Genomic DNA, 23,540 nt, shown 5'->3' on the forward strand with positions numbered 1-23,540 from the left:
CAGTTAGTATGAAAGTTTCTCCTTTAATCAGCCGCACTCACTCAAGATCGCTTATTTACAAGGCATGCCACATCGACACGAGAACCGACTAAAAGACATCATCAATAATTAATGTCAATAATAACACTTACATCAGCTCTGAAGCAGAGGGATGTGGAAGAAAAAAACAAAAAACAAAACGATACATAAATTCCCAACTTTTTTGTCCATATCTGACACATTTATTTCATTAACATCTCAATGAAGCGAACATTTTTCTTTAGGGAGTGTGATGTCATTGGCCACTGTCAAGACACCCGTTGATTGGTCAGCCATTCAACCTTTACACCAGCAAGCAGAGTTAACAGAACTGGCATAACCACATGGTTTGGAAAATTCAGAGCATTTTTCAAAAAGATAAAGGAGTGGGGTAGACCAAATAACATTATTTATAACTAACAGCAATTTCCAAAAAACCCAAGATTTGTGTTCCTTTTAATAGTGTCCTTTGAGATAGTCATTCACAAGCATGAATATAAAAGGGTCTTTTCTGTGAGGATCTGAGAAAAAGAGAAAATGTGCTTCATACATCAGTATGAAAAGGAGACTTCAAAGGAGGTTTGTTCTCATGTCTGCACAGGCTATAATTAACACGGATGACTTTTCATCCCAGAAAGTCCCCTTTACAGGAAAAAACCTGAAAGTTCAGTATTTATGAATATTTTCTCTCGCATACAAGTGAATCGATCATACAAGCACTCTTCTGTCACACACAAACACACTCATAAAGGTATGCACTCTCTCTGTATCATACATTTACATACACACACATACTTTCCAAAACACATTCACACACACACAGGGGGTGGCCACAGCTTTATAGCCCCGGCACAGGTAGCCAATCATGCAGGGGAAGATAAAAATGTAGGCGGAGTCAGAGATCAGATGAGTCCTCGTCTCTTCTTGTAGTCCTCCAGGTTAAGAGATCGACGTGGAGCTCCATCTTTAACAGGCAATGCATTTGAACTCACCGCCAGTGACTTTGCTTCTGTTGAGGATATATAAAAAAAACACTAAATATGAACCAAATATTAACAGAAGATGCTCACATTACTGTTCATTTAATGAAATGACAGAAATATAATTCTTAAAGTGACAATAAGTAGGATTTATCCCATTTACCCCATCTAGTGGTGAAATTGTATTTTGCATTCAAACGAATAGTGCTCTGTGGCGCCTTGTTTTTTCAAATGCGTGTTGCAACTACAGTAGCCGTTATGTAATTACTGATCTCCTTGTCCGTTTCAGCTAGTTCACGTGTTCTGAATGAAAACGTGTTGTGGAAACGCATTGGTAGGCTAGTGCTTTTTGTCCCTTTCTGCTAATATAGTTTATCAATATGGCGGAACTACATGGAAGCCTCCTTGGACTTACCCGTTCAATGTAAGAGGTCATTTGACACAAACAAGGATATATTTATGAATAAAGACATTGATTTTGATTTAATAAAACACTTAAAACCCTACTTACTGTCCCTTTAAACATTATAGTAAATAAGTGTTTGGTGTGATAAATATGCACACTACTACATACATTAGGGATGCCACAATTCTCAATATAATATTGAACTGTACGGTATGACCTCCACGGTCCAATACACGCATATGAATTGTGTTTTTTATGCCCCTAAATCCGTCCATTTAATTATTTCCTGTGAATGTCTGAAAATCCAAGCACCTTCCCGCAAGTAAACATTAAGGCTGCGTCCAAAATCTCTAAAATGCCGCATTCAGAGGCAGCATTCCAAGGCAGGAAGGCATCAAGTCTAAACCCAATGTTTGATTTAATTCCTGACTCCTGAGATAACTTCATCGTCTTCTCTTCAATTCTACGCATGCGTGTACACAGGGAATGTGATTGGTCGAAACTTTCGAGTTCGAAAAAATAAAATGGCGGCAAAGAAAGTGTCTGGATCACATATTTACTGTAAATAAAGTTATATTTTCACTTTTTACACTTTTTGATTGCATTTCTAGCGAGAAATTAGCATTGTAGTTTTCAAAAATGAGATTGGTTAACACAAAGGCATTCTCAGTTTATATAACAGAATTCCATTACGCTGCCTATGAAGCTGTCCGAATGCGTTTCGCGGAGCTGCCTTCATGCCGCCAAAGTCATTGCCTCATGAAGCAACAAGTCAGATGCCTTCGGTTTAGGACACAGCCAAAGTCACCATGGCCTACAGGCAGCTAACTATGCTTGCTATGCTTGTGTCAGATTTCTCACAGACTACCATGGTGAGTGGAGAAAAGAATCACCAATGCAAATATTTTCAGGAGTAAATTACATACTAAGTCAATGCAAAGACACGCCATTTGCTCCTAACGCCCCATTCCCACAGGTTGAAAAACTCAAGCGGAAAATTTGCATGGGTTATCTAGAGCGAGGACTGAGATATGAATATATGGTGTACTGTGCACTTTACATTCAAAATGAAAGCTACTGTACTGCAGTACTGTTAAGTTTTAATTTACTTAAGTATACTTGTTAAAAATTGCCAATTTATGTTTTCATGTATGCTTATTTTCCAAATTGATCAAAAGTTGATTTTTGCATTTACATTAAATAAAGAGAATTGCAATTAAAACTGTTCCCATCACCTAAGCATAGAAAAATGTAAAAACACTTTAATTGGCTAGAACCGAACCGTAAACCATGGTTTAAAAACCGAGGTACGTGTTGAACCGTCGACTAACTGTATTGTTGCATCCCTAATATGCATACAAAAACCTAAATATCCAATATATAATAATGACTGTCTTCTGTAACTGTGAAATGTAATTGCATTAAAAAAGTTTAATATAAACTAATGCAATTAATAAAATATATTAAACCAAACTTACCAGCATTAGGAACCTGTAGGTCAATTTTGACGTCAAAGTCGTGCACTTTGAAAAGGTCCTCTGAAAGATCGCTGGATGGCTTGGTAACGTCTTTGTCTTTCTGACTGGTCTGGCCCTGCATAATAAATATTAAACACTGGGTTAATTTCGAGTCAGAACAGGCCTATTTTGCTTAAAGGATTAGTCCATTCTTAAAAAAAATCCAGATAATTTACTCACCACCATGTCATCCAAACTGCCGATGTCTTTCTTAGTTCCGTCGAGAAGAAATGATGTTTTTTGGGGAGAACATTCCAGGATTTTTCTCATTTTGATGGACCCCAACACTTAACAGTTTTGATGCAGTTTAGAATTGCAGTTTCAACGCAGCTTCAAAGGACTCTAAACGATCCCAAACGAGGCAAAAGGGTCCCATCCAGCGAAACGACTGTCATTCTTGACAAGAAAAAATTCACTTTTAAAACCACAATTTCTCTTCTTCCTCCAGCTGTGTGAGGACCTCACATAATTGCGTAATGCTGTGGAAAGGTCACGTGTTACATACATGAAACGCACATTTGCGGACCATTTTAAACAATAAACTGACACAAAGACATTAATTAATATCATTCGACATACAACAATGTTGGAACGGTCCTCTTTCTCCATACTTGTAAACACTGGGGCGTAGTTTCGCATACATCATTCGTGACCTCTTGACGTGATGACGTGATGACGTTTTACATGAGGTCGCGCTGGCGTGTCACAGGACCAAAGGAAGCTGAGAAGCTGTGGTTCAAAAGTGCACTTCTTCCATTTCTCTTGCCAAAAATGACAACCGTTTCGCTAGATAAGACCCTTATGCCTTGTTGAAGATCATTTAGAGTCCTTTGAAACTGCAATTTTAAACTGGATTAAAACTGTTAAGTATTGGGGTCCATTAAAGTGAGAAAAATCCTGGAATGTTTTCCTCGAAAAACATAATTTCTTCTTGACTGAACAAAGAAAGACATCAACACCCTGGATGACACGGCGGTGAGTCAATCATCTGCATTTATTTTAAGAAAATTGACTAATCCTTTAAGGTTTGTTACCGTTACCTGTTTGTTAGCCTGCTGGGGGTTGTCCTGGCCCGAGCCTGAACCGTATTTCTGATTAAGATGAGCCAGAATGGCAGCGTGGACTGAGGGATCTCTTGCCTAAGAAAATACACATACATAAGCATATGAATAAAGGACAGGAGGACAGGTAAATGAGGCTTGACTACATTGTGAAGATGAGGAAAGAATAAATAAAAGCCTTGCATTGGACACCATGGTGGGTTTACACTGCCGTCTTGTGAACGGATCCATCTGTTGGTTCTTAGAGTTCTGTCCCTCCAACTGATAAAGAATTAATACATTTCAGATACTAGAATTTTTTTAACAATAACATCTCAAACAGCCTGGCAGTCAGGAACACCTACCACCAGAGCCTTCTCAGATTCCACAATGTTCCAACTCCGATTCCTCTGGTTGATATAGCTGGAAAAAGAAAGAATGAAAATGATTATGAAAATGAAAGATGAGAGGGTTTTCGTCTTTGTGTAATGTGTGCTTCTGACCTGATGGCGGAGATGTTTTTGGTTCTCTGACGGTCAAGTGCTTCTGCCCTCTCTTCTAGCTCATTCAACTGATCCTGTAGGTTTTTAGCCTTGTCTCCATCACCGCTCTCCTCAGCCATGGCCTGTACAAACACATTACATAGAGTTAACAGAGAACATGTGATAAAGAGGATTTAAACCCATTTACCAGGAATATTTACTCAATGTATCTGAAAAATGACAACCTTCTCCTTGAGAAGCTGCGTTTTCTTCATAGCGTAGTTTGGTGGCGCCTTTCTAAATCTGTCTTTCTCTTTGACAATCTGCAAAAAAACAGATTAATGTTATTATTACAGTGATAAAACTTATAATGATTACAATGTATAGTATTAAAGTCAACAGAAAGTGAAATCAGCGGAACTCACATCCTCAATGTCTTTGTCATTGAATTTGTAGTTAACCGCCTCCTTGATGGATTGCTCTTTTTTGTTGATCTCATCTAGAGTAGGAAGCTGCATTCCTGCTACCATCATCTATGGGGCATTAACAGTTACAAAGGTTACTACTGGACATGCACATGCCATAATGCTCCATTCAATGAATCTAAGACCATCAATACTGTCAAATCTTGCATGAAGGTAAACTAAAATTCAACCCCAAATTAAAATTTGATGAAACAAGCAAGCTGACATAAGTAGATATTTCCTGGATTTGCATAGAGTTTACCCCCAAATTAAGTAAAGATGAACCTCAGGAGGTGCAAATTTCTCAAATATTGATTTCTTCATTAAACAATGTTATTGTGTGCTATGTGAAATTCAAGAACTCATCGCCTCTCTCCATTTCATAAACTCATTTTCAGTAAACTCCTGATTGGACACAAACTCAAGTCTAAAAACTCGCGTGTCGTTTCCATGTCTGCAAACACAAGCACACAAATATGAAAGTGATGGACCACCAAGAGCAGTGATGACTGAATCTCTGATAATCTGCTTTCATTTGCTTACCGGAGCTGAAGACCTTTATTTGTCCGTGTGGTCCCTAGCTGATAAATTTTAGCCGTCTCCACCACATCAATGATTTCGGCCACCTGCAAAAATGTACTTTGATTCATTTACCTACTTATGCATTTAGTGTTCTCATGAAACATTGCTTTGTAATTGTTTGTATTGCTAAGCTTCTGGGGCCTATACCATGAAGCCGGTTTAGGTGGCTAGCCAGGCAAGTTGGGAATAGTTTGTGCCAAGCCTGGGTTTTGGACCCAATGAAAGTTGTTTAGCTTTTAACAGTGTTCATTGCCATAGTAACTGACGCTAAATGGTAAACTGCTCCGGGGCAGGTTATGTTCTGGGTTCGAGATCTCTGACTGAAAACTGACCAATTAAAAGGAATATTCCATTTTCTTAAAAGAAAAATCCAGACAATCCACCCACCACCACGTGATCCAAAATGCCGATGTCCCTCCCCGTTCAGTCGAGAAGAAACCATGCTTCCTGAGGAAAACATTGAAGGACTCCTCTCATTTTAATGGACTTCAATAGAGCCCAACATTTAATACTTAACTCAATACTTGGCAGTTTTTTTTCAACGGAGTTTCGAAGGACTATAAACAATCCCAAACGAGGCATAAGGGTCTTATCTAGTGAAACGATTGTCATTTTTGACAAGAAAAATAAAAAATATCCACTTTTAAACCACAACTTCTCGTCTAAATCCGTTTGTGATGCGCCAGCGTGACTCCACGCAATACGTCATGACGCTGGACCGGACCTAGACGAAAAGCTGTGGTTTAAAGAGCATATTTTCCATTTTTCTTGTCAAAAATGACAATCGTTTCGCTAGATAAGACCCTTATGCCCTGTTTGGGATCATCTATAGACCTTTGAAACTCCGCTGAAAAAAACTGTTAAGTGTTGAGCCAAGTGCCAAGTGTTGGGCTCTACCAAAGTCCATTAAAATGAGAAAAATCCCGCAATGCCTTCCTCAAAAAACACAATTTCTTCTCGACTGAACAAAGAAAGACACCAACACCCCGGATGACATGGTGGTGAGTAAATTATCTGGATTTTTATTTTAAGAAAATTGAATATTCCTTTAAGTGTGAGCAAAGAGGGATGAGGGACATGTCACGTCACTTATTCTTTTTCTGCCTGATACTATATCCGCAAACCCTAAAAACTATTTAGCACGCTTTTTCATAGTAAAAGTATAGTAAGCACGTTCTTTGGTGAATTAATTACCATTTGTGTTACCATACGTTTACTAAAAAAATACTGTTGTTAATATGGTATGACCATGGTAAATCTGTTGTTACTACAAATGAAACCAAAAAATGGTAACTATTAATTAATTAATAAAAGGGAATTGTTGGAAGAGCCTGTTTTCTGAAATAGACAAAATCCATACATCATATTAAATCACTATTGGAATAATAATATAATAATAAGGCTAATTGTTAACCATGCGCATTTACGCAATCATCATCTTTTAACAATATTTCTCCAATAGTTGTCTTTTGCTTTGACGGCAGAGAAATGGTTTATAATTCCATACCTGCAATATATTTTTGTAAACATTCATTCGGTGCAGACATTACCCTTTCATGGGCATGCAAGTTTAGGATCAAAGCCTGAGTTGATAAGCTGCTTCATGTTACCATCAAAGCCTGATCGCCCTGGTTTGGATTTGTCAACTCAAAACTAATCCTGTAACCCTGCGTTTGTTTAACCATTTTCATGGTACAGGCCTCTGGTCTCTCCTGAATTATTATTTTTTTTATATAAAACAAAACATGTTTTTTTACTGACCCGATAAACAGGCTTACTGCTGCTGTTTCCAATGCCAATCCGAACGAAACAACCAGTAACAGTTTTAGCAAAGAATGGCATGTGACACCAGCGCTCTAACTTGTGCCGGGACAGCCGGATTCGATTCAACTCCTCTGGTAATGAAACCGGCTGCGACTTGGGCGGTGCTTCTTCTTTCCTGAAACGAAGATGAATGATTGATAAGTGATATGGCTAATCATTTTGAGGTGGTAAGGTTTATAATAAAAAAGTCCATGAACATGTAACTACATCATTACAGAATGTTATTACTCAGAAAAAAAGAGACTTCCAATACTTTCTCATCCTCTTCATCAAAAGATGATGATCTTGAGCTGCGTTCACTCTTTACCGAAGACTTGTCATCATCATCTTCCTCCTCCTCTTCATCATCCGAGTACACTTCACTTGTCTTTAGTGGCTGCCTTTTGGCTAGAAGCTCAGCTGAAAGGCCAAAGGGTACAGATCAGAGACTGCAGACACTTTTTTCATTCAATTCACTGATTTTATAAAATTGCTATGAGGAAAGTACCAGTTCTGTTTTTTCTCTTCTCTCTTTCTGCCTTCAGCTCTTCCATAGCCTGTGACTTCTTGTCCAGCTTTTCATCCCTCTTAATTCGTCTCTCTTTATTATGTGACATCACCTACATGAACACGTACAGATGTAAAGAGGCACTTTTGTGTTTTGTTATAAAATGGCCATGTTGGGCTGATGGTTTACTCACCACCTGAGGGTCTGGGACCTGAGACAGTTTTCTCTTCTCTTGCTCCTCCTCTTGTTTCTTCTTCTTTTCCTCCTTTTCCTTCTTCTTTGCCGTCTTTAGTTTCTGCTTTATTTCAAACCTTAGGGAGAGAAAAACATTGTCAAGACATTTGGTGCAATTACTTTGACCAAGAGTCATTTTATGTGTTACTTCTTACAACAAGCATATTTTTAACATATGTTCCTCGATAATAAATCCATTAAGCCATTGCAGATCATACACATAAATAGAGATTTAATCTAAAATTCAGAGCTTGAAACTCTTCTCACCTCCTCTTAAGAACTTCTCTCTTCTCTATACGGTTAAACAGCTCCTGTTCCCTCTCTTTCTCCGTCATCTGCTCCAAACGGGCTCTGTCCTCCTCATCCCCCATAAGATCATCTCCATATCCGTCCCGGAAAACCTCGTCCTCCGAGGATGAGTCCGAATCCGAGCTGGAGGATGAGCTGTTACTGTCGGAGTCTGACACCTCGCCTTAAGAATCATCGAGGAGAACCCATTTGTTTGTGTAAATATAGATTATTTTTCCTGTTACATTGTTTTATAGAAAAAGCAGGAGGAGAACAAGATGAAAGTGACAAGCTTGTCAAGTATGCAATGCATACTCAAAATGTGACCTCTGCTTTTAACCCATCCCAGTGAGTAGTGAACACACGCACTGCAAGCCGTGAACACATACACACCCGGAGCGGTGGGAAGCTATCCCAGCACCCGGGGAGCAGTTACGGTAAGGTGCCTTGCTCAAGGGCACCACAGTTGCAACCCGCTGGCAGTGAGACTCGACCCGGCAACTCTCGGGTTACAAGCCTGACTCTCTAAGCAACTGCCCCTAAGATTGTACTATAAACAGTGCTGGCATGTACAGAGATCAGAATAAACATAGCAATTTGGGATTCAAACCGCAGTCTTACCCTCCTCTGGAGCTGAACTTTCGGCTGAACTGTCTCCATTTGAGCTACCGGACGAAGCCGCCTTGCCCTTTCGTTTCTTGACCGTGTTCTTCTTTTCCGGGCCTTTTTGGCTCAGCTTCCCCTTCTTTTTGGTTTTAGTCCCACCAACGGTCCACTAACAGATCAACATAAAATCCACTGTTTAGTTTAACATTACTAACAGAGGTTATCTTTCAAAATCCAAAAAGCCTGTGAGATATTTAAGGGATTTTTGCAGAGAAGACAGCTGTCAAACAGCTAGGCTCATTAGATCTATCACTGCCATAACAAATAAAGAGACTTATTAATAACATTTACTAATGTCACCTTTCACGTCAGATACTGACAGCTGTCAATGCAATGAAGCATTTAGCCAAATAAATCAACATCACATGAACCTCAGCAGAACTATTACTTATCTTAAATGTAAAAAGTATGTAATTGTTGGTTTCTATGATTTTTTTTCAAAAGTTCAATACACAAAAAAAAACTGAACTGAATTTTTTACATTCACCTTAAGCCCGATTTATAGTCGTGCGTAGGCTATCCGTAGCCTGTGCGTAGCTCTGTGTAGCCTGACGTGCACCTCGCAAACATTTTTACAGCGCGTCAGATCTACGCGGACCGCAAGCGCTGTGATTGGTCCACCGGAACCCCTCCCGTCAGGTAAAAAAAAACTGCGTCATAGGTATTTCCATTTGCGAAGGTGAAAACAAAGAATGACCAAGTTGAGGAGTGATTTAACTCAAACTGCAACAAAAGTCGCTGTTCATTTACTTCCATCATTGCTGGTCTTCTCAAAACATACACAACAAGTTGCTGTTTCTTCTTCGATTGTGGGTTAACTTGTCAAGCTTCTTCTTCATTGAGTGCGTTTACATGCATAGTCTTACGCCGATTATGCTTAATAAACTGATAACACGTGGGGTCATGTAAACGCGTGAAACGGTTTTCCTTTATCGGGGAAAGCCCATAAACGATGTAAGCAAAAACTGATCGGCACAGGTAGTTTTTTGCTCATTACGCAGATTTCGCGTGGCATGCAAACACCTTATTCGGCTTTGTCACGGTTTTGTCCATGTGCGCATGTCTTCGCGTATGAAAGATAAACGTCACACGCGGAAGTAAGCGCAAAGTAACGTATAAAAGTCTCCACTCGACTAAAGCAGTTGGCAGAGAAACTGTTAAAATAGAAGCTCATGTTACATTTACAGGTTCTGCAGACACGAGAAGAGATACAACAGTACAGCATAAGACAGAAATTTGAACGATTATAGGTGGTGACGTTGCTGCCTGCGAGAAAACTGATAAGTCTTCAAGTCCCATGTAAACGCAGTTGTCTGCATAGCCGGTTTATTGATTTGCATGTAAACGCATGAAAACAGTTTTCTGTAATAAGCAGATTTTTGATAGCTATCCGCTTATTCTGTGCATGTAAACGTACTTATTGACGGTCGCGCTGCTACTGTGGTTACACGCGTGGATACTGCCTACCAGCGGTCTGTGTGCGTGTTTGCACGTCAACGCGGACGACAACGCAAAAGTATAAAATGAAAACCGACGCGGCACCTAAGCCGCCACGGCTACGCCGTAGGACCTACGCTTACTATAACTATTTAGAGCTGGACAATAATTTTCTCTATATAAAACATTCCGATAAACAGTAATGACAGTTCGATAAGTGAATCGAACGTGATTGTCATGCACATCTCCTCAGTAAAGCCAGTTCCTTGATTAGTAGTAAATCACCATAACCCGCTTTCAGATGGAGCGGCATTTACTACACAAAACCGTAGATCACTGACAATGAAGGCAATTTCGCATTAAAGGTGACATAGAATGATTGAACAGGGCATTTATCTTTGTTCTGTGATGTGACATGTAGACAACAAAATTTTGGTTGGGTCTGTAATGCCTTAGAACAGGGGTTTTCAAACCTGTCCTGGAGGACCACTAGTACTGCACATTTTGCATGTCTCCCTCATTAAACACACCTGTTTTAAATCTTCAGCTCATTAGTAGAGATTGCAAGACCTGAACTGGGTGTGTAAGGTAACTGAATGAGGTGTGTCACAAAAGGGAAACATGCAAAATGTGCAGTACTAGTGGTCCACCAGGACAGGTTTGAAAACCCCTGCCTTAGAAGTTTCCAAAAAACCTCTCTCAGAAAACTATATTAGGGTGGGAGATTTTAAACGCTTGGTTTTGCACCTATTTGGCGCCCCTTCGGGCTTAACTGGCAACCTTATGAAATGTAAGCACCTGACGCTGATTGGCTGCCTTTGCTGCCACTCAAAATAATTTAAACTTCGCCGTCTTCAGAACACAGACATACCAAAATTTTACAGATAGAAGAGCACACCTCGTAACGCGACTCGACATTTCGCCTTGAACTTCGCGAACACTGCTGCAATTTACTTCCCGTTGGAGACGAGAGGCTGAACGTATGCAAAATATTTTGAAGGGGAGGGAATTGAATGAAAGTGCGAGGGGTGAGATGCATTTTATGTAACATGTATCCGTTGTTCAGATTGGGCATTTTCTGGCGGACATTTCTAAAGGAGGAATTTCTATAAAACGGAGATGTTCAGAATGTCTAGCACTTTTCGTTTGTTCTTGAATGCGGGTAGAGTACTGTTATTTAAATAGGTAAAATCGTATTTTCATTCTGTGTCCCCTGTAATTATCATGATGTATCGGACCTGCGATATGTATGCGATATGGCCCAGCTTGTCCGTCTGTAGCTGGGTTTCCATCTAAATGGAATAAGGTAAAAAAAACTAAAAACTTTTTTGCGAATTAAAGGATTTTTATTTAAAATTTGGCATTTCCATCACTCGTTTCTTATGCAATGCTTGCGCATAAAATCAGTGTGATGGAAACCCAGCTGGTGATGGCAATTTATTGTGAAAGATCACAATTTCTCAGAATATTACTACACATTAAATCTAGGTTTAACTGCATTCATTCAAGTCTGTTTTTCACCTTTGAAATGTCAATAAGGCTCAAGCAAATGTCTTGACTATTTGAATAGTCAGCCCCTACTTTAAATAAAGGAAAAGCGTCATACCTCGTCATCGCTGTCTGATGTCTCTGAATCTGTGGAGGCTGCAGGCTTACTAACAGGCTCTTCTTGTTCATCTGAATCCACACGCTTTCTCTTGGCAAGAGACAGGAGCTCCTAAAAGTAAATAAACAGAGTACACTGAATCTACTGTACTTGTTTGCCATGTGACAGATTTACATGATCATATATTGCCTGTAATTATATTACACTTCACAGATTTTCAGGCTTAAATAGAAAGTTGGTAGTTTAAGCATCTATTATTGTTTTCTGTCACCCAACATAAACGGCAGAAAGATTTTTTTTAAAAGCTTGCATAAAAAAAAAACAAATCTGCTGTACAAGTCCTGCAACATACTCACAACACTTATGATGTTGTGCCACAGTGGTCACGCATATAGGACAAATCAACATCTGGGGGCAAGTGTTTTACATCAATTACATTCCCTAGAAGCTGAATCCACTAACTAATTGCAAACCAACATGAAAGTGTACAAACTAAGCTAACAGCTTTATATCTCTGCTCTTCTGCAAACAATTTCTTGCATTTTAAAGCACTTTCAATGCATGTGTTTTAGCATAAATACTCCCGAAATTTTATTAAAATGTCCTTAAAAGAAATGTCCTAATAGTCAAGAATTTTTAACACCATGCACTGCAGTCAGTGTCTCTGTGGCGGGGTGGCTTACTTATGTTCTAGTACTCCAGGATAAAATTAGCACACAACACTTTGGGATTTGGGATAGCTTTAACACAACACAACCACTGCATGCCAAACTCTATCTGATTAAACATGGTCTATTCATCGCAACCCAAGAAATGTCACACCATACTTAGGGTTACAAATCGCTGTTAGCTACCTGTAATGTATGTTACGGTAAACTGATTTATGAAATGTATGTATTTGGCTTTAAACGTCTCAACACAAAACTGAAAAAGCACTTGGTGTTTATGAACAGAGAAACAGAGTAACTGAGTGTCTGTAATCACATCGCTGTTAGTGTTTGCTTGGTTGTTAGCGGGCTGGCTCGAATTTGTCAACACCATTGAAACAAAATAAAAAAAAACTAGACGTGCACATGTTGTTTATGCTGTGGGCTATGACATTACCGCCTATAGGGGCGCACAACTGCCCAGACAAACATGCTTACCAAAATACATATAAAAATATTACATTTTGATCTTAATTTTTTTAGATGATCAATTTAAAGAGGATGTTTTCGACCCCCCAATCTACATTTAATAATTGTAGTTGTTCATTTAACTTTTATGTAATTATATAACAACGCACATTTGTTAAAACGAAAACTTGATGTACAACCCTAAGACAAACGCCCTTCATATGCATGTTAAAGTAAAAAGCATACATCTTCTTTAAAGTACTAGCGTTATTAAAATATAAATTATGCATAAGCAAAACTATGAACTTTGTTGCTTCAATGCGACTCCAAATATTATTGTCATGTCATGTGACTTTAAGGAAACCAATCAAATTGTCTTTCTTCGCTCTCTGGATGAAGTCTCGTTTCATCCGCTCTAGGTTCTCCTCAAAGTTCTACAGCTACAAACGAAATACAAGTTTAGCCGCGGCAGCGTGACGTCATAAAACAGAAATAACCATAAACTCACGCGGATACTTTGATAAAGCTGAAATGTCCGCGTGCTGCAGGCACCAATAAAACCCACAAGTAATGCTCAAATTGTAGCTTAGCTGGTCCAAAAACCAACGCGACTTGATCACACAGGCCCCTGCTAACCAGCTAGCTCTACCGCTTCACTTAGCATGGGACGTCAACACACACATACAGTTATATGACACCTTGGCACATGGTAAATTCGTAAATAGCTATATTTTAGATCAGGCATATGTTCATTATATTCCTACCTGATCCAAATTATCATCGCTTGCACTATCCTCCGAGTCAGAGTCAATCACAACCCGACCTTTCCGTTTCTTTACATTCACCATGGTTAGCTGCCTGGCGCCCCTGTGTGTGTGTTTAAACAGCAGCGCCGCACTCCTCCACACAAAGGCGCTAGAGCTGCACTGCGCATGAGCACTCGGCACTCCAATTAACATCGTCAACTGGATTATCAGGAGTTCGTTAGATAAGATAGTTGCACATACTGTTCACACAAGAGATCAGCGAATGTTTTTGCTTATTAATTTTTTTACTAGTCAATATCTTGTTACGAGCAACTACGAGAGTTGTTGTCGGTAGGACCGTAAACATGGGTGCTTGCTTCCGAAGGGAGGAAATTATGTGACGGACCGCAATGGCGCGTGTGTCATCTGAATGGTTGTGTCACAAATAAGTATTTATTTTCAAGCCTTATTTTTAAAAAAAATTATGCGATTAGTGTGATCGCCCTTAGTATTTGTAGCCTACATGTAAGATAAAGACTGTCTGTCTTAAACACTTTATATCACAGTGGCCGTTGCAAGGGATTCCTTCTGAATGTCACAGCCTACAATGAGGTAAAGTATACATGTTACATTTCTGGTCATAGAATAATTAGTGTTTTTGACATGTGTATTGAACTACAGTGTTGCTACTTAGATGGCTAATATTTGGATGAGTGAACATATTTGAATCTACTAGATAAACCTTTATGATGACGGCTAATATGAAAAGGCAATCAAACCTTGTGTTTTTTCCCAGCAGTCCAGTTGATGCCTGAGCTAATTACTAAAGGACACTTGATCAAATGGCTGCATTAAGAACAACATTCAAAACTCTGTTTGGAATTCACAGTATTATTTACAGGCAGCCTCTGTCAATTCCCTCCACATTCACCTGCTCAGGTATACTGAGCACCAGGAGCGTCTATGAACGAGATTACCGCAGACCAGGTCAGCCTCCAGACACCCGCTGGCCATGGCAGAAGATACGCTTTGATTTCTCGAAAGGTATGGACGGTATTAGGAAGCATTTTGGCCTATTGAAGGATGATTTTGTTCAGCGCTGGACTGGGCCGGAAGGAAAACCTTTAATAAATCACATGTTGGAGCAGACCCTGGTCCAATGGGAATTCCGTGGAGCAGAAAGCCTAAATCAGTGGATTGTGTCATCTGATCAGGAGATTGGGGGTCACAGTGTGGCATACCTTAAAATGGGAAGGAACAATGTCACCTGTTTACTATATGGGACCTTGTGCTCCACACCTCCCCGTGATGGAGAGACCCGATACAGTGGATACTGCACGCTGCGCTCCAAACAACCACTGGTCAGTGGAGAGATTTAGCATTTCCTTATCTTATACAGTCTTTTTTTTTAGGAAAAAGGTAGGTGCAGTGATTGTTTTTTAATGTTTAATTAAAACACACACACACACACACACACACAGGAACCTTTTAATTATATTTATGTTACTCGTGTAATGCTTGAATTTTAGGAATTTTACACTGAGAATAATATTTTACAGGGGGAGCAACGTTCAGGAATACCAGTCCAGTGGATTTTGTATTGCAGAATAAAAAAGCATCTTTCAATCATTACGATTTTCATTTCTGCTACAGGGCTCATTTGACCGTAAAAAGCACTATGATTGGTCAAATTTCAACACGTTACACATGCGTATCCGGGGAGATGGAAGACCATGGATGATTAACGTTTCAGCAGAGACCTACTTTTCTCATCAGAGAGATGACATCTACAGTTACTTCCTCTACACCCGAGGTGGACCCTACTGGCAGGATGTCAAGGCATATCTTCATTTATTTACCAGAACACATCTTTAGTTCATAATGAGTATGTATCTAACAACTTTTAAACCTTTACTTTATTTTGCAGATCCCATTATCTAAGTTTTTCCTTTCTAGTCGGGGAAGGATACAAGATAATCAGCATGCCCTCTGGCTAGACAAGGTCTGCATGTTTTTCTTTTGATCTAGTCATTAACAAACATTAAAAATATTTTTTCTTAAAGGAAAACACCACCGTTTTTCAATATTTTACCTCAACTTGGACAAATTAATACATCCCTATTTTTTTTCAATGCGTGCATTGTAATCTTTGTACAGCACCTGAATGTGTTAGCATTTAGCCTAGCCCCATTCCTATGGCTCCAAACAGGGATGAATTTAAAAGACACCAAACACTTCAATTTTTTCCATATTTAAAGACTGTTACATAAGTAGTTACACGAGGTAAACAAAGTTAAAGTTTTGGTGGCATAAAATTAGACTTTTGTTTGGAGCCATAGGAATAAATGGGGCTGGGCTAAATGCTGGCACATTCACAACGCCCTGAACAAGGATTAAGTGCACGCATTGAAAAAATATAGGTATGTATTCATTCAAGTTCAGGTAAGAACATAGTAAAATATTGAAAAACGGTAAATATTGATTTTGGCATTACAAAGTAGGTATGGGCCGGTTTCAAGGTATACCGAGGTTTTAAACAGAACATTTTACTGGTTTTGAAACCTTGACTGTGATACCGTCTCCAAGGTATGAGCTGTGTTTATACAAAATTCATTAAATCATTAAGTCATGTGATTGATTTGATGTTTACATTTAATATACATTACGAAAATATTATGTATTTTTTAAAAGCATATTATAATTTAAAGGCTTTATTTTTACCTGGCATTTAAACATAAAAATTTTAGTGTTGCAATGGCAATACTGCAACAATGTGAAACCATGGTATTATTGCTAAAGGTTATTATACCTCCAGAATCTTTAACCGGCCCATGCCTATTACAAAGTAAATTCTGTATCTTTCATATTTTATAGCAAATGTTGATTTTGTGTTTTTAGATAAATGGTATTGGTTTTACATTGGGGGACAAAGCAGATGGCCCATTTCAGCTGGAGATCGACTTCATCGCACTGTGTAATGACAATGCCCATACAGAAGAGTTTGCATACGAACTTTATAAAAGAAACCCAGAGGTCTGACTGAACAAAAAGAGTACCCAGGAATTAAATACGTTGGTAATAATCTACTGCTTTATTAATATGAACTTAAACTGTTAGGCCTACTCACACATACATATCTACACAAAATAACAGAGACGTACAAAATAATATTTTTTGATGAATATTGCTGTAATATAAAAAAATAAAAATGTTTGTGACTTGGAAAATGTTTTCTCGTGTTTCTCTCCACTTGGACAATGTTTTTATTCTTTTAATTCATACAGTATTTTAATTAATCACGGGACATATAAACCAGAAACAATTTTATAAAAAAACTGGATTTAAAAAAATCTTTTTCTTCAATAACATTGTTTTGTTTCACCTCATTAAACACAATTTTTACCTAACAAAAGCTAAATTGGATATTTGCAATAAAACAGACAAAATAAAAGCAGACAATTGAGCAACTAATACAACAACACAGAAAAAAGAACTTATTAGGTCATGACCAGGCCTCGCCTAGTACCCATCATCTTTTCCTTCTTTTGTTTTCTTTCCTCGTTTTGTTTGACACGGCGCTCCTCTCTGAAGGTTAATAAAGAAATGAAGATTAATTTCAGACTTACCTGATTATCTTTGGCAGAGTATGGTAGACAACGAATCTAAAATGTGTTAAACACTCACCTGGTTTGAACTTGGTGCTGTTTATAGTTTTTCTGGTGTGAAGGAACAGTCTGAGATTTATTAAGTGCCACATTCTCCTTTGCCTCTGCAAAAGGCTTCAGTTTTCCTTTAGCGATGAAAGACAATACAAAAAATAAATAAAAATGAGCAGCCAGCAGAAAGATCTCACAAAGGCAGCAATGGCTGAAATATTTAACTCGGAGTAAAAAATAAAATTCAGACGTACCCTTGTGTGGTTGGTAAGTCAATGGGCGAGAGAGACTTGCTTTTAGATCAAACGTGCTCTTCTTGGTTGTGCCAGGTGTGACTGACATACTGTTGTTTCCACTGAAAACAAATGGATTAACTCCTGAAAATAAAAAATGCACGTTAGCCACATTGCATCCTCAATATTAAAACCTAAATCAGTCAACCACTAAAAATAATTCCATTTCCCTTACCAGGTGTTTTATTGATTGGGCCAACAGATTTATTAAGTTCATTTTTGATGTGAGCATTAGACTTTCTGCCTGGAGTGGAGGTAAGGGGGACGAGAGGAGACATGCGAGCCGGGGTCTTCACCAGTGAACGCTTGTATTCATTATCCTGGGTGGCCTTTGAGAACCTGAGAAATAAAGCAGTCAGTTATGGTTTAAGCTGAAAAAAAAATTGCACTGCAAAAATAATTGACCAAAACTACTGTTTTTACCTGACATTGATTTTGTTGGTGGTGAATACAGTTGGCCTAAAGGCAGTGCTGTCCTTCAGTGCAGGTTTACTAGCAGACAGCTCAGTGACTCTTCGTCTTTCCGAAATTGGTTTCCTTTCCTGCACTCCAGGACTGAACAGTGATGCTCTGCTAGCAGGTGGCTTCTGATGGAAACAATACCATATAGTTTGCTTATTCTTCAGGTCGACCTGATCTACACAGAACAAACTCATCCATCTTCTACAGGTCTCAAAGAAATTCTAAGTCATTTCATCAAAACCCAAGTATTTTGATATAACATGCGATACACCAACCTTTGTTTCAGCAGATTTCACATCACTCTTCAGCAGAGTGTTCTCTGACAGATTCTGAAAAGATAAAGTAAAATATTTTGCCACTTGACAAACAACTTGTTTTAAAACTTGACAGTACATTGGTTCCACATTTGTTGTTACCTTTAGTTCTTTGACAGAATTCCTGATCACCTCCATTTGTTTGTTCTTCCTCTGGACATAAGAATCAATTGACTCCATCTTTTTAAAGTGAGCTTCATGAAGTTTTTTAAAGTCTGTTGAATGTTATTTGGGAAACATGTTACTCAGTCTGAAACATCAACTTTGGGTGCAGAACAGACATTGACTATAAGTCACTACATTTGTGCTTTAAACATGCTTAAATAACGTATGACAGAACAGACAACCACTAAACTTAAAGGCGGGGTGCATGATTTTTGAAAAACACTTTTTTTTTAAAAAGGGAGTCGGGCCGAGTACCAAAACACGTATTCAATCAGCAGTAAGGGGCATGTCTACTCACAGTCATCGTTGCCTGGGTTGCGTATGTGTGGGCCGGGTCTATCAAAAGAAGGTCCAGATTCTATTGGGGTAGGGGCGTGTTTGTTTAGGTGATTTCAAATGTCAACATTGGCTTTCAGAGATCATGCACCCAGTCTTTAAGTGTCACCCAAATCTGTTTTCCTATACATTATACAAACTGGAAAATATGTGTTTTAGTGTAGAAAGTATAAAGTTTTGAACGAACTTGGAGTTGTGGGCCGTAGTGCAGGCTTCCTTTTCATCAAACCCTCATGACGGGGGATTTTGCCAACTGTCTTTCTCCCAGCACCTGCAGAATAAACATTTTAGTAATCAATGTCTGTACAAGTATAAACTATAGGTTTTCATTCATGTATTAGATCATAAAGAAAAGCTATTCAGAAATTAAATGTGACATTCAGATAAAGCAGTGGTTCCCAAACTTTTTCAGCTTGCGGCCCCCCTTGTGTACGGTGCATTCCTTTGCGGCCCCCAAAAGAAAATTTGTGACAAAAAACTGTTCTAAAACTCAAGATTTTAATTTAAAAAACATTAAATTATACAAAAAAGTAATGCTTTTGGTTAGTAGCCTTATTTTTTTTAGGTTTAATTACACAGAATCCATGATAAATTAATGTATTTCATAAAATGCCATAAAACTGGGCCCCCCACTGGCAACATCTCGTGGCCCCCAGTTTGAAAACCACTGAGATAAAGCATGCTGGGTAGGATCAAATCCTCACCTTTGTCACTTGGCAGTACTGGAGCATCTGAACTGGAATCAGTAAAAACTTTTTTTTCAGCTTCCTCCACTGTGGGATTTTCAGGTGAAACCGGAGTGTCCTTGGCTGCAGAGACTTTCCTCCTTTTGGAGCCCCTTCGGCTCTCTGTCTGTACCGGTTGTTCCTCAATCTACAATGTAAGTGTCATCATAAATCGAAAGGTGTCTTCTTTTTCAGTGTGAATACGAGATCTAAACTTGTTCCAGAAATCAAAAAAACTTGTACATGTGCTTATACACACCTGATCTGTGGCTGGAGTGGAATCACTGATTTTTCTCTTGGCATTTCGGCTCTTTCCTCTGCGCTCGGTCACAAACGTAGTGGTGCGAGGTTCCTGCGCGTTCACGAGCGGTTCCTTGTTGGGCGCATCATTGCCCTGCACACAATAAGTTTCTTTGCGTTACAGCTGTGTCCACGTAAAGTTACTTTAAATAAATATTAAATAATAGTCATTAATAAATACAGACTCATCCGAGTTGTAAACAGTATCGTTTGTTACTCACATTTTCTGAAGTCTGCTGTTGTTGCGAAAAGTGTTGTTTTAAAGCCTTCAACAGCTTATCGGCCTGTAAAAACAAAACACTTTGAAAAAACAGCCACCAAAGTTGTAACGTTGTAAATTTGGTTCAAACGACAACGATATTTTTACTGCACAGTAAGGTCAAGCTTAATTCGCGACAGCATGTAAACAGCACGAGGTAACGTTACCTTTGGTTCATATTTAACTTGGGAAACGCTATTTACCTTCATATTGGCCTTTAGTCCAACCTCCTTAGCAAGGCGCTGCAATTCCGCATATTTATACGAGTCCAAATCCATATTGTAGAATCCACTGTAAACTGCAGACGAATAGCAAAAATAGTGAATAATCCCGTAACGACTAAGCTTGGCGATTTGTTTGGTGGTTTGCCGTTTGAAAAATACCGCGTTTCAAAACAGCCCTATCTCGGTAGATGATTGGATGAGACCACTATGACGACATTGAATAATGTCCAATAGAACGCAGGGATTAAGTCTATTGGCTTTGATTGGCTAAAATCCTTCGTTAAGGAGGAGTTTGAGTGGTCAACCTAGGGCGCCACCAGGTGTTCAAACCGTTAAATAAATTACGTGTTCGACTTCACGCAAAGCTGCGCAGACCGATCGGCGTATGACATCAAGTACCGCGAGAGATTTCTGTGCTTTCGTGTTCTTTCAAAAAGCTCTCGCGAAACTTTGACGTCATACCCGAATCAGTTTGCGCATCGCCACCGAAGTCAAACACGCCTTGAGCTTTTTTAAACGTGCAAGCTGAGCGGACCTTGATACAATTTTTCTGAAATTATGTCGAATAGAAGTGGATGTTCACTCGAAAGCTCTTATGATGCGGGTCCTTGTGACTCGACACAAACAAGTTCAATTGCAGATCAGCTAAAAGCAATGAAAGACAGGGAAATCCGCAGCGTAGATTATATGAATTGTAGTGTTCTCCAGTGTATGTCCTGCAACGCCGTGCTTGGAGACTCTCTCGGCATCTGTGGGGAAGTCCAGAGCCTTCAGGTCATCGTTTGTTTAAGTAAGTTGCTAATAACTTATTAACGAACTGAAAGTCAGAATCTATTCTCCTAACACGTAAGGTTTGGCTGTACTTGTACTGAGAAATGTTCATTATTTTAAAGGGTCATCAGTGTAGTCACTATTGTAAGTTACTTAATTTAATAATGGCAGTGTAGGTTATAGTTTGGGCAAGGTGATAAATCTATGTTACATTGGTAATCGCTTTTGGTTATTCTGACTTTTTGCAGAAGTTTCTAAGGATGTGAGGGTGAGTAAAAAGATGGAAATGTCCTTGGATGGTCAGCTAGCTTTTTCGTAAGTAACTTTATATGTGTTCATAAACCTAAACTGCTTCGATTTGTGTATTTTGTGTTGTCATCAATGTACTTTTTGTATTTTATCTGTATCTTTAGCACCTACCAAGTCCTTCAATGTGCGGGTTGCCAAGGTAATGTTGGCCTGATTCTTCACTCCACCCCAGAGCACCTGTCCGCTTTAAGAAATCTCTTCCTTTTACGAAAAGAGCTCATAAACTGGTGAGGGTAGTTTATGTTTTTCTTGTTTATGGGGCGGTTTCCCTGACAGGGCTTAGATTATCCAGGACTAGGACTTATTTTAGGACAATTAAGTAGTTTATACAAACAAACCTTATGAAAAACTATACAGGGGTGCGTTTTTTCCAAAACCATAGTTGGTAACTAAGTTAGCAACTTTGTTGGTTGCATGCAATTTCCCATTGCCAACCAAGTTGCCAAGAGGTTAGCAACTATAGTTTTGGGAAACGCACCCCTGGTGTGCATCTTGAGACAAAACAATGACACTGTTAAAATATGTCAGTATAGTCAGTGCAAGGTGTTTTGAAATTAAAGCACCTCAAACATGCATTTTAGTCTGGGACTAGGATAAACCCTGTCCAGGAATCCTTCCCAAAATGATCCAGCCTCTCGAGCTCAAAAGTCATACATCACGTACTTGTAATGTGCTGTTAACCCTCAAATTTCTTAATATGGTAAATGTTTTTTTCAGCTACATGCTAAGAAATAACAAATGTGTTAAAGCCTCAAAAATGTGCTTCAAACACAGACCTATGGACATAAATATTAAAGAGGTGAGTATGCATTTACTTGTTTTGGTACTTATTTAACATTATTTTGGATTGGAGGTGGCTACTGCTGCTTATGTCAATTTAAATGAACATTACAGTGAATTGTCTTTCTCATCTTTGTAGTTGAAACAAGATTTAGAAGCCCAGCTGAAGCATATCAAGATTTTGGAAGATATGATGGACAAACTCGGCACATACAGTATAAACTAAAGTTATGCCAAGAAAAGCATATAGCTTTCTTGTTCACAAATAGATTTTTGTAAAGTAATATTGATAGAAATGTTTGCTATGTTGACTTGAACCTACATTAACCTATGTAATGTCTCATTTACCTCATTTATGTAAAGAGAAAGATTAAAATGCATATTGTAAAATTTGAGAAATTATTAATAACTCACTAAATCTGATAAATTAACAAAAACTACAAACAATCACCTAAAGGATTATTAGGAACACCTGTTCATTTTCTGTTCATTTAATGCAATTATCTAATCAACCAATCACATGGCAGTTGCTTCAATGCTTTTAGAGGTGTGGTCCTGGTCAAGACAATCTCCTGAACTCCAAACTGAATGTCAGAATGGGAGAGAAAGTTGTTTAAGCAATTTTGAGCGTGGCATGGTTGTTGGTGCCAGACGGGCCGGTCTGAGTATTTCACAATCTGTTACTGGGATTTTCATGCACAACCATTTCTAGGGTTTACAAAGAATGGTGTGAAAAGGGAAAAACATCCAGTATGCGGCAGTACTGTGAGCGAAAAAGCGTTGTTGATGCTTGAGGTCAGAGGAGAATGGGCCGACTGATTCAAGCTGATAGAAGAGCAACTTAGACTGAAATAACCACTCGTTACAACCGAGGTATGCAGCAAAGCATTTGTGAAGCCACAACACGCACAACCTTGAGGTGGATGGGGTACAACAGCAAAAGACCCTACTGGGTACCACTCTTCTCCACGACAAACAGGATAAAGAGGCTACAATTTGCACAAGCTCACCAAAATTTGACAGTTAAAGACTGGAAAAATGCTGCCTGGTCTGA

General features: G+C 38.9%; 4 protein-coding genes across 5 annotated transcripts; 2 read left to right on the forward strand and 2 right to left on the reverse strand.

The window, feature by feature from the left end:
* Nucleotides 1-3: 3 nt before the first annotated feature.
* rtf1 (RTF1 homolog, Paf1/RNA polymerase II complex component) lies at nucleotides 4-14,071 on the reverse strand. The gene is made up of 18 exons (XM_073873412.1): nucleotides 13,911-14,071; nucleotides 12,032-12,142; nucleotides 8,944-9,097; nucleotides 8,302-8,506; nucleotides 7,994-8,111; nucleotides 7,801-7,912; nucleotides 7,566-7,712; nucleotides 7,251-7,423; nucleotides 5,451-5,533; nucleotides 5,270-5,361; nucleotides 4,869-4,972; nucleotides 4,689-4,766; nucleotides 4,465-4,586; nucleotides 4,327-4,384; nucleotides 4,161-4,243; nucleotides 3,962-4,055; nucleotides 2,883-2,997; nucleotides 4-1,027 (listed from the first exon to the last, which is right to left on the reverse strand). Exons 1-18 carry the CDS (start codon nucleotides 13,992-13,994, stop codon nucleotides 921-923), a joined length of 2,040 nt encoding a protein of 679 aa, XP_073729513.1. The 5' UTR covers nucleotides 13,995-14,071; the 3' UTR covers nucleotides 4-920.
* A 70-nt stretch (nucleotides 14,072-14,141) lies between these two features.
* ndufaf1 (NADH:ubiquinone oxidoreductase complex assembly factor 1) lies at nucleotides 14,142-17,119 on the forward strand. 2 transcript variants are annotated; one of them, XM_055169973.2, is made up of 5 exons: nucleotides 14,142-14,504; nucleotides 14,689-15,253; nucleotides 15,546-15,731; nucleotides 15,820-15,894; nucleotides 16,791-17,119. In XM_055169973.2, exons 2-5 carry the CDS (start codon nucleotides 14,735-14,737, stop codon nucleotides 16,929-16,931), a joined length of 921 nt encoding a protein of 306 aa, XP_055025948.2. In that variant the 5' UTR covers nucleotides 14,142-14,504; nucleotides 14,689-14,734; the 3' UTR covers nucleotides 16,932-17,119. The 2 variants fall into 2 exon arrangements, with proteins under 2 accessions (XP_055025948.2, XP_055025949.2); XM_055169974.2 differs by lacking the exons at nucleotides 15,820-15,894; nucleotides 16,791-17,119 and having other exon boundaries at nucleotides 14,692-15,253; nucleotides 15,546-15,782.
* Nucleotides 16,961-20,818, reverse strand: nusap1 (nucleolar and spindle associated protein 1). The gene is made up of 12 exons (XM_055169969.2): nucleotides 20,606-20,818; nucleotides 20,365-20,427; nucleotides 20,103-20,237; nucleotides 19,823-19,991; nucleotides 19,306-19,389; nucleotides 18,720-18,832; nucleotides 18,579-18,632; nucleotides 18,265-18,428; nucleotides 18,017-18,180; nucleotides 17,803-17,925; nucleotides 17,577-17,682; nucleotides 16,961-17,477 (listed from the first exon to the last, which is right to left on the reverse strand). The coding sequence occupies exons 1-12, from the start codon at nucleotides 20,678-20,680 to the stop codon at nucleotides 17,390-17,392; spliced, it is 1,338 nt and encodes a 445-aa protein (XP_055025944.2). The 5' UTR covers nucleotides 20,681-20,818; the 3' UTR covers nucleotides 16,961-17,389.
* Nucleotides 20,819-20,974: 156 nt separating this feature from the next.
* On the forward strand, nucleotides 20,975-22,885 carry oip5 (opa interacting protein 5). The gene is made up of 5 exons (XM_055169979.2): nucleotides 20,975-21,416; nucleotides 21,646-21,712; nucleotides 21,811-21,933; nucleotides 22,424-22,505; nucleotides 22,626-22,885. Exons 1-5 carry the CDS (start codon nucleotides 21,185-21,187, stop codon nucleotides 22,710-22,712), a joined length of 591 nt encoding a protein of 196 aa, XP_055025954.2. The 5' UTR covers nucleotides 20,975-21,184; the 3' UTR covers nucleotides 22,713-22,885.
* The last annotated feature ends 655 nt before the right edge of the window (nucleotides 22,886-23,540 follow it).

This window comes from Misgurnus anguillicaudatus, chromosome 11, assembly GCF_027580225.2.
Source record: "Misgurnus anguillicaudatus chromosome 11, ASM2758022v2, whole genome shotgun sequence".
Taxonomy (NCBI): domain Eukaryota; kingdom Metazoa; phylum Chordata; class Actinopteri; order Cypriniformes; family Cobitidae; genus Misgurnus; species Misgurnus anguillicaudatus.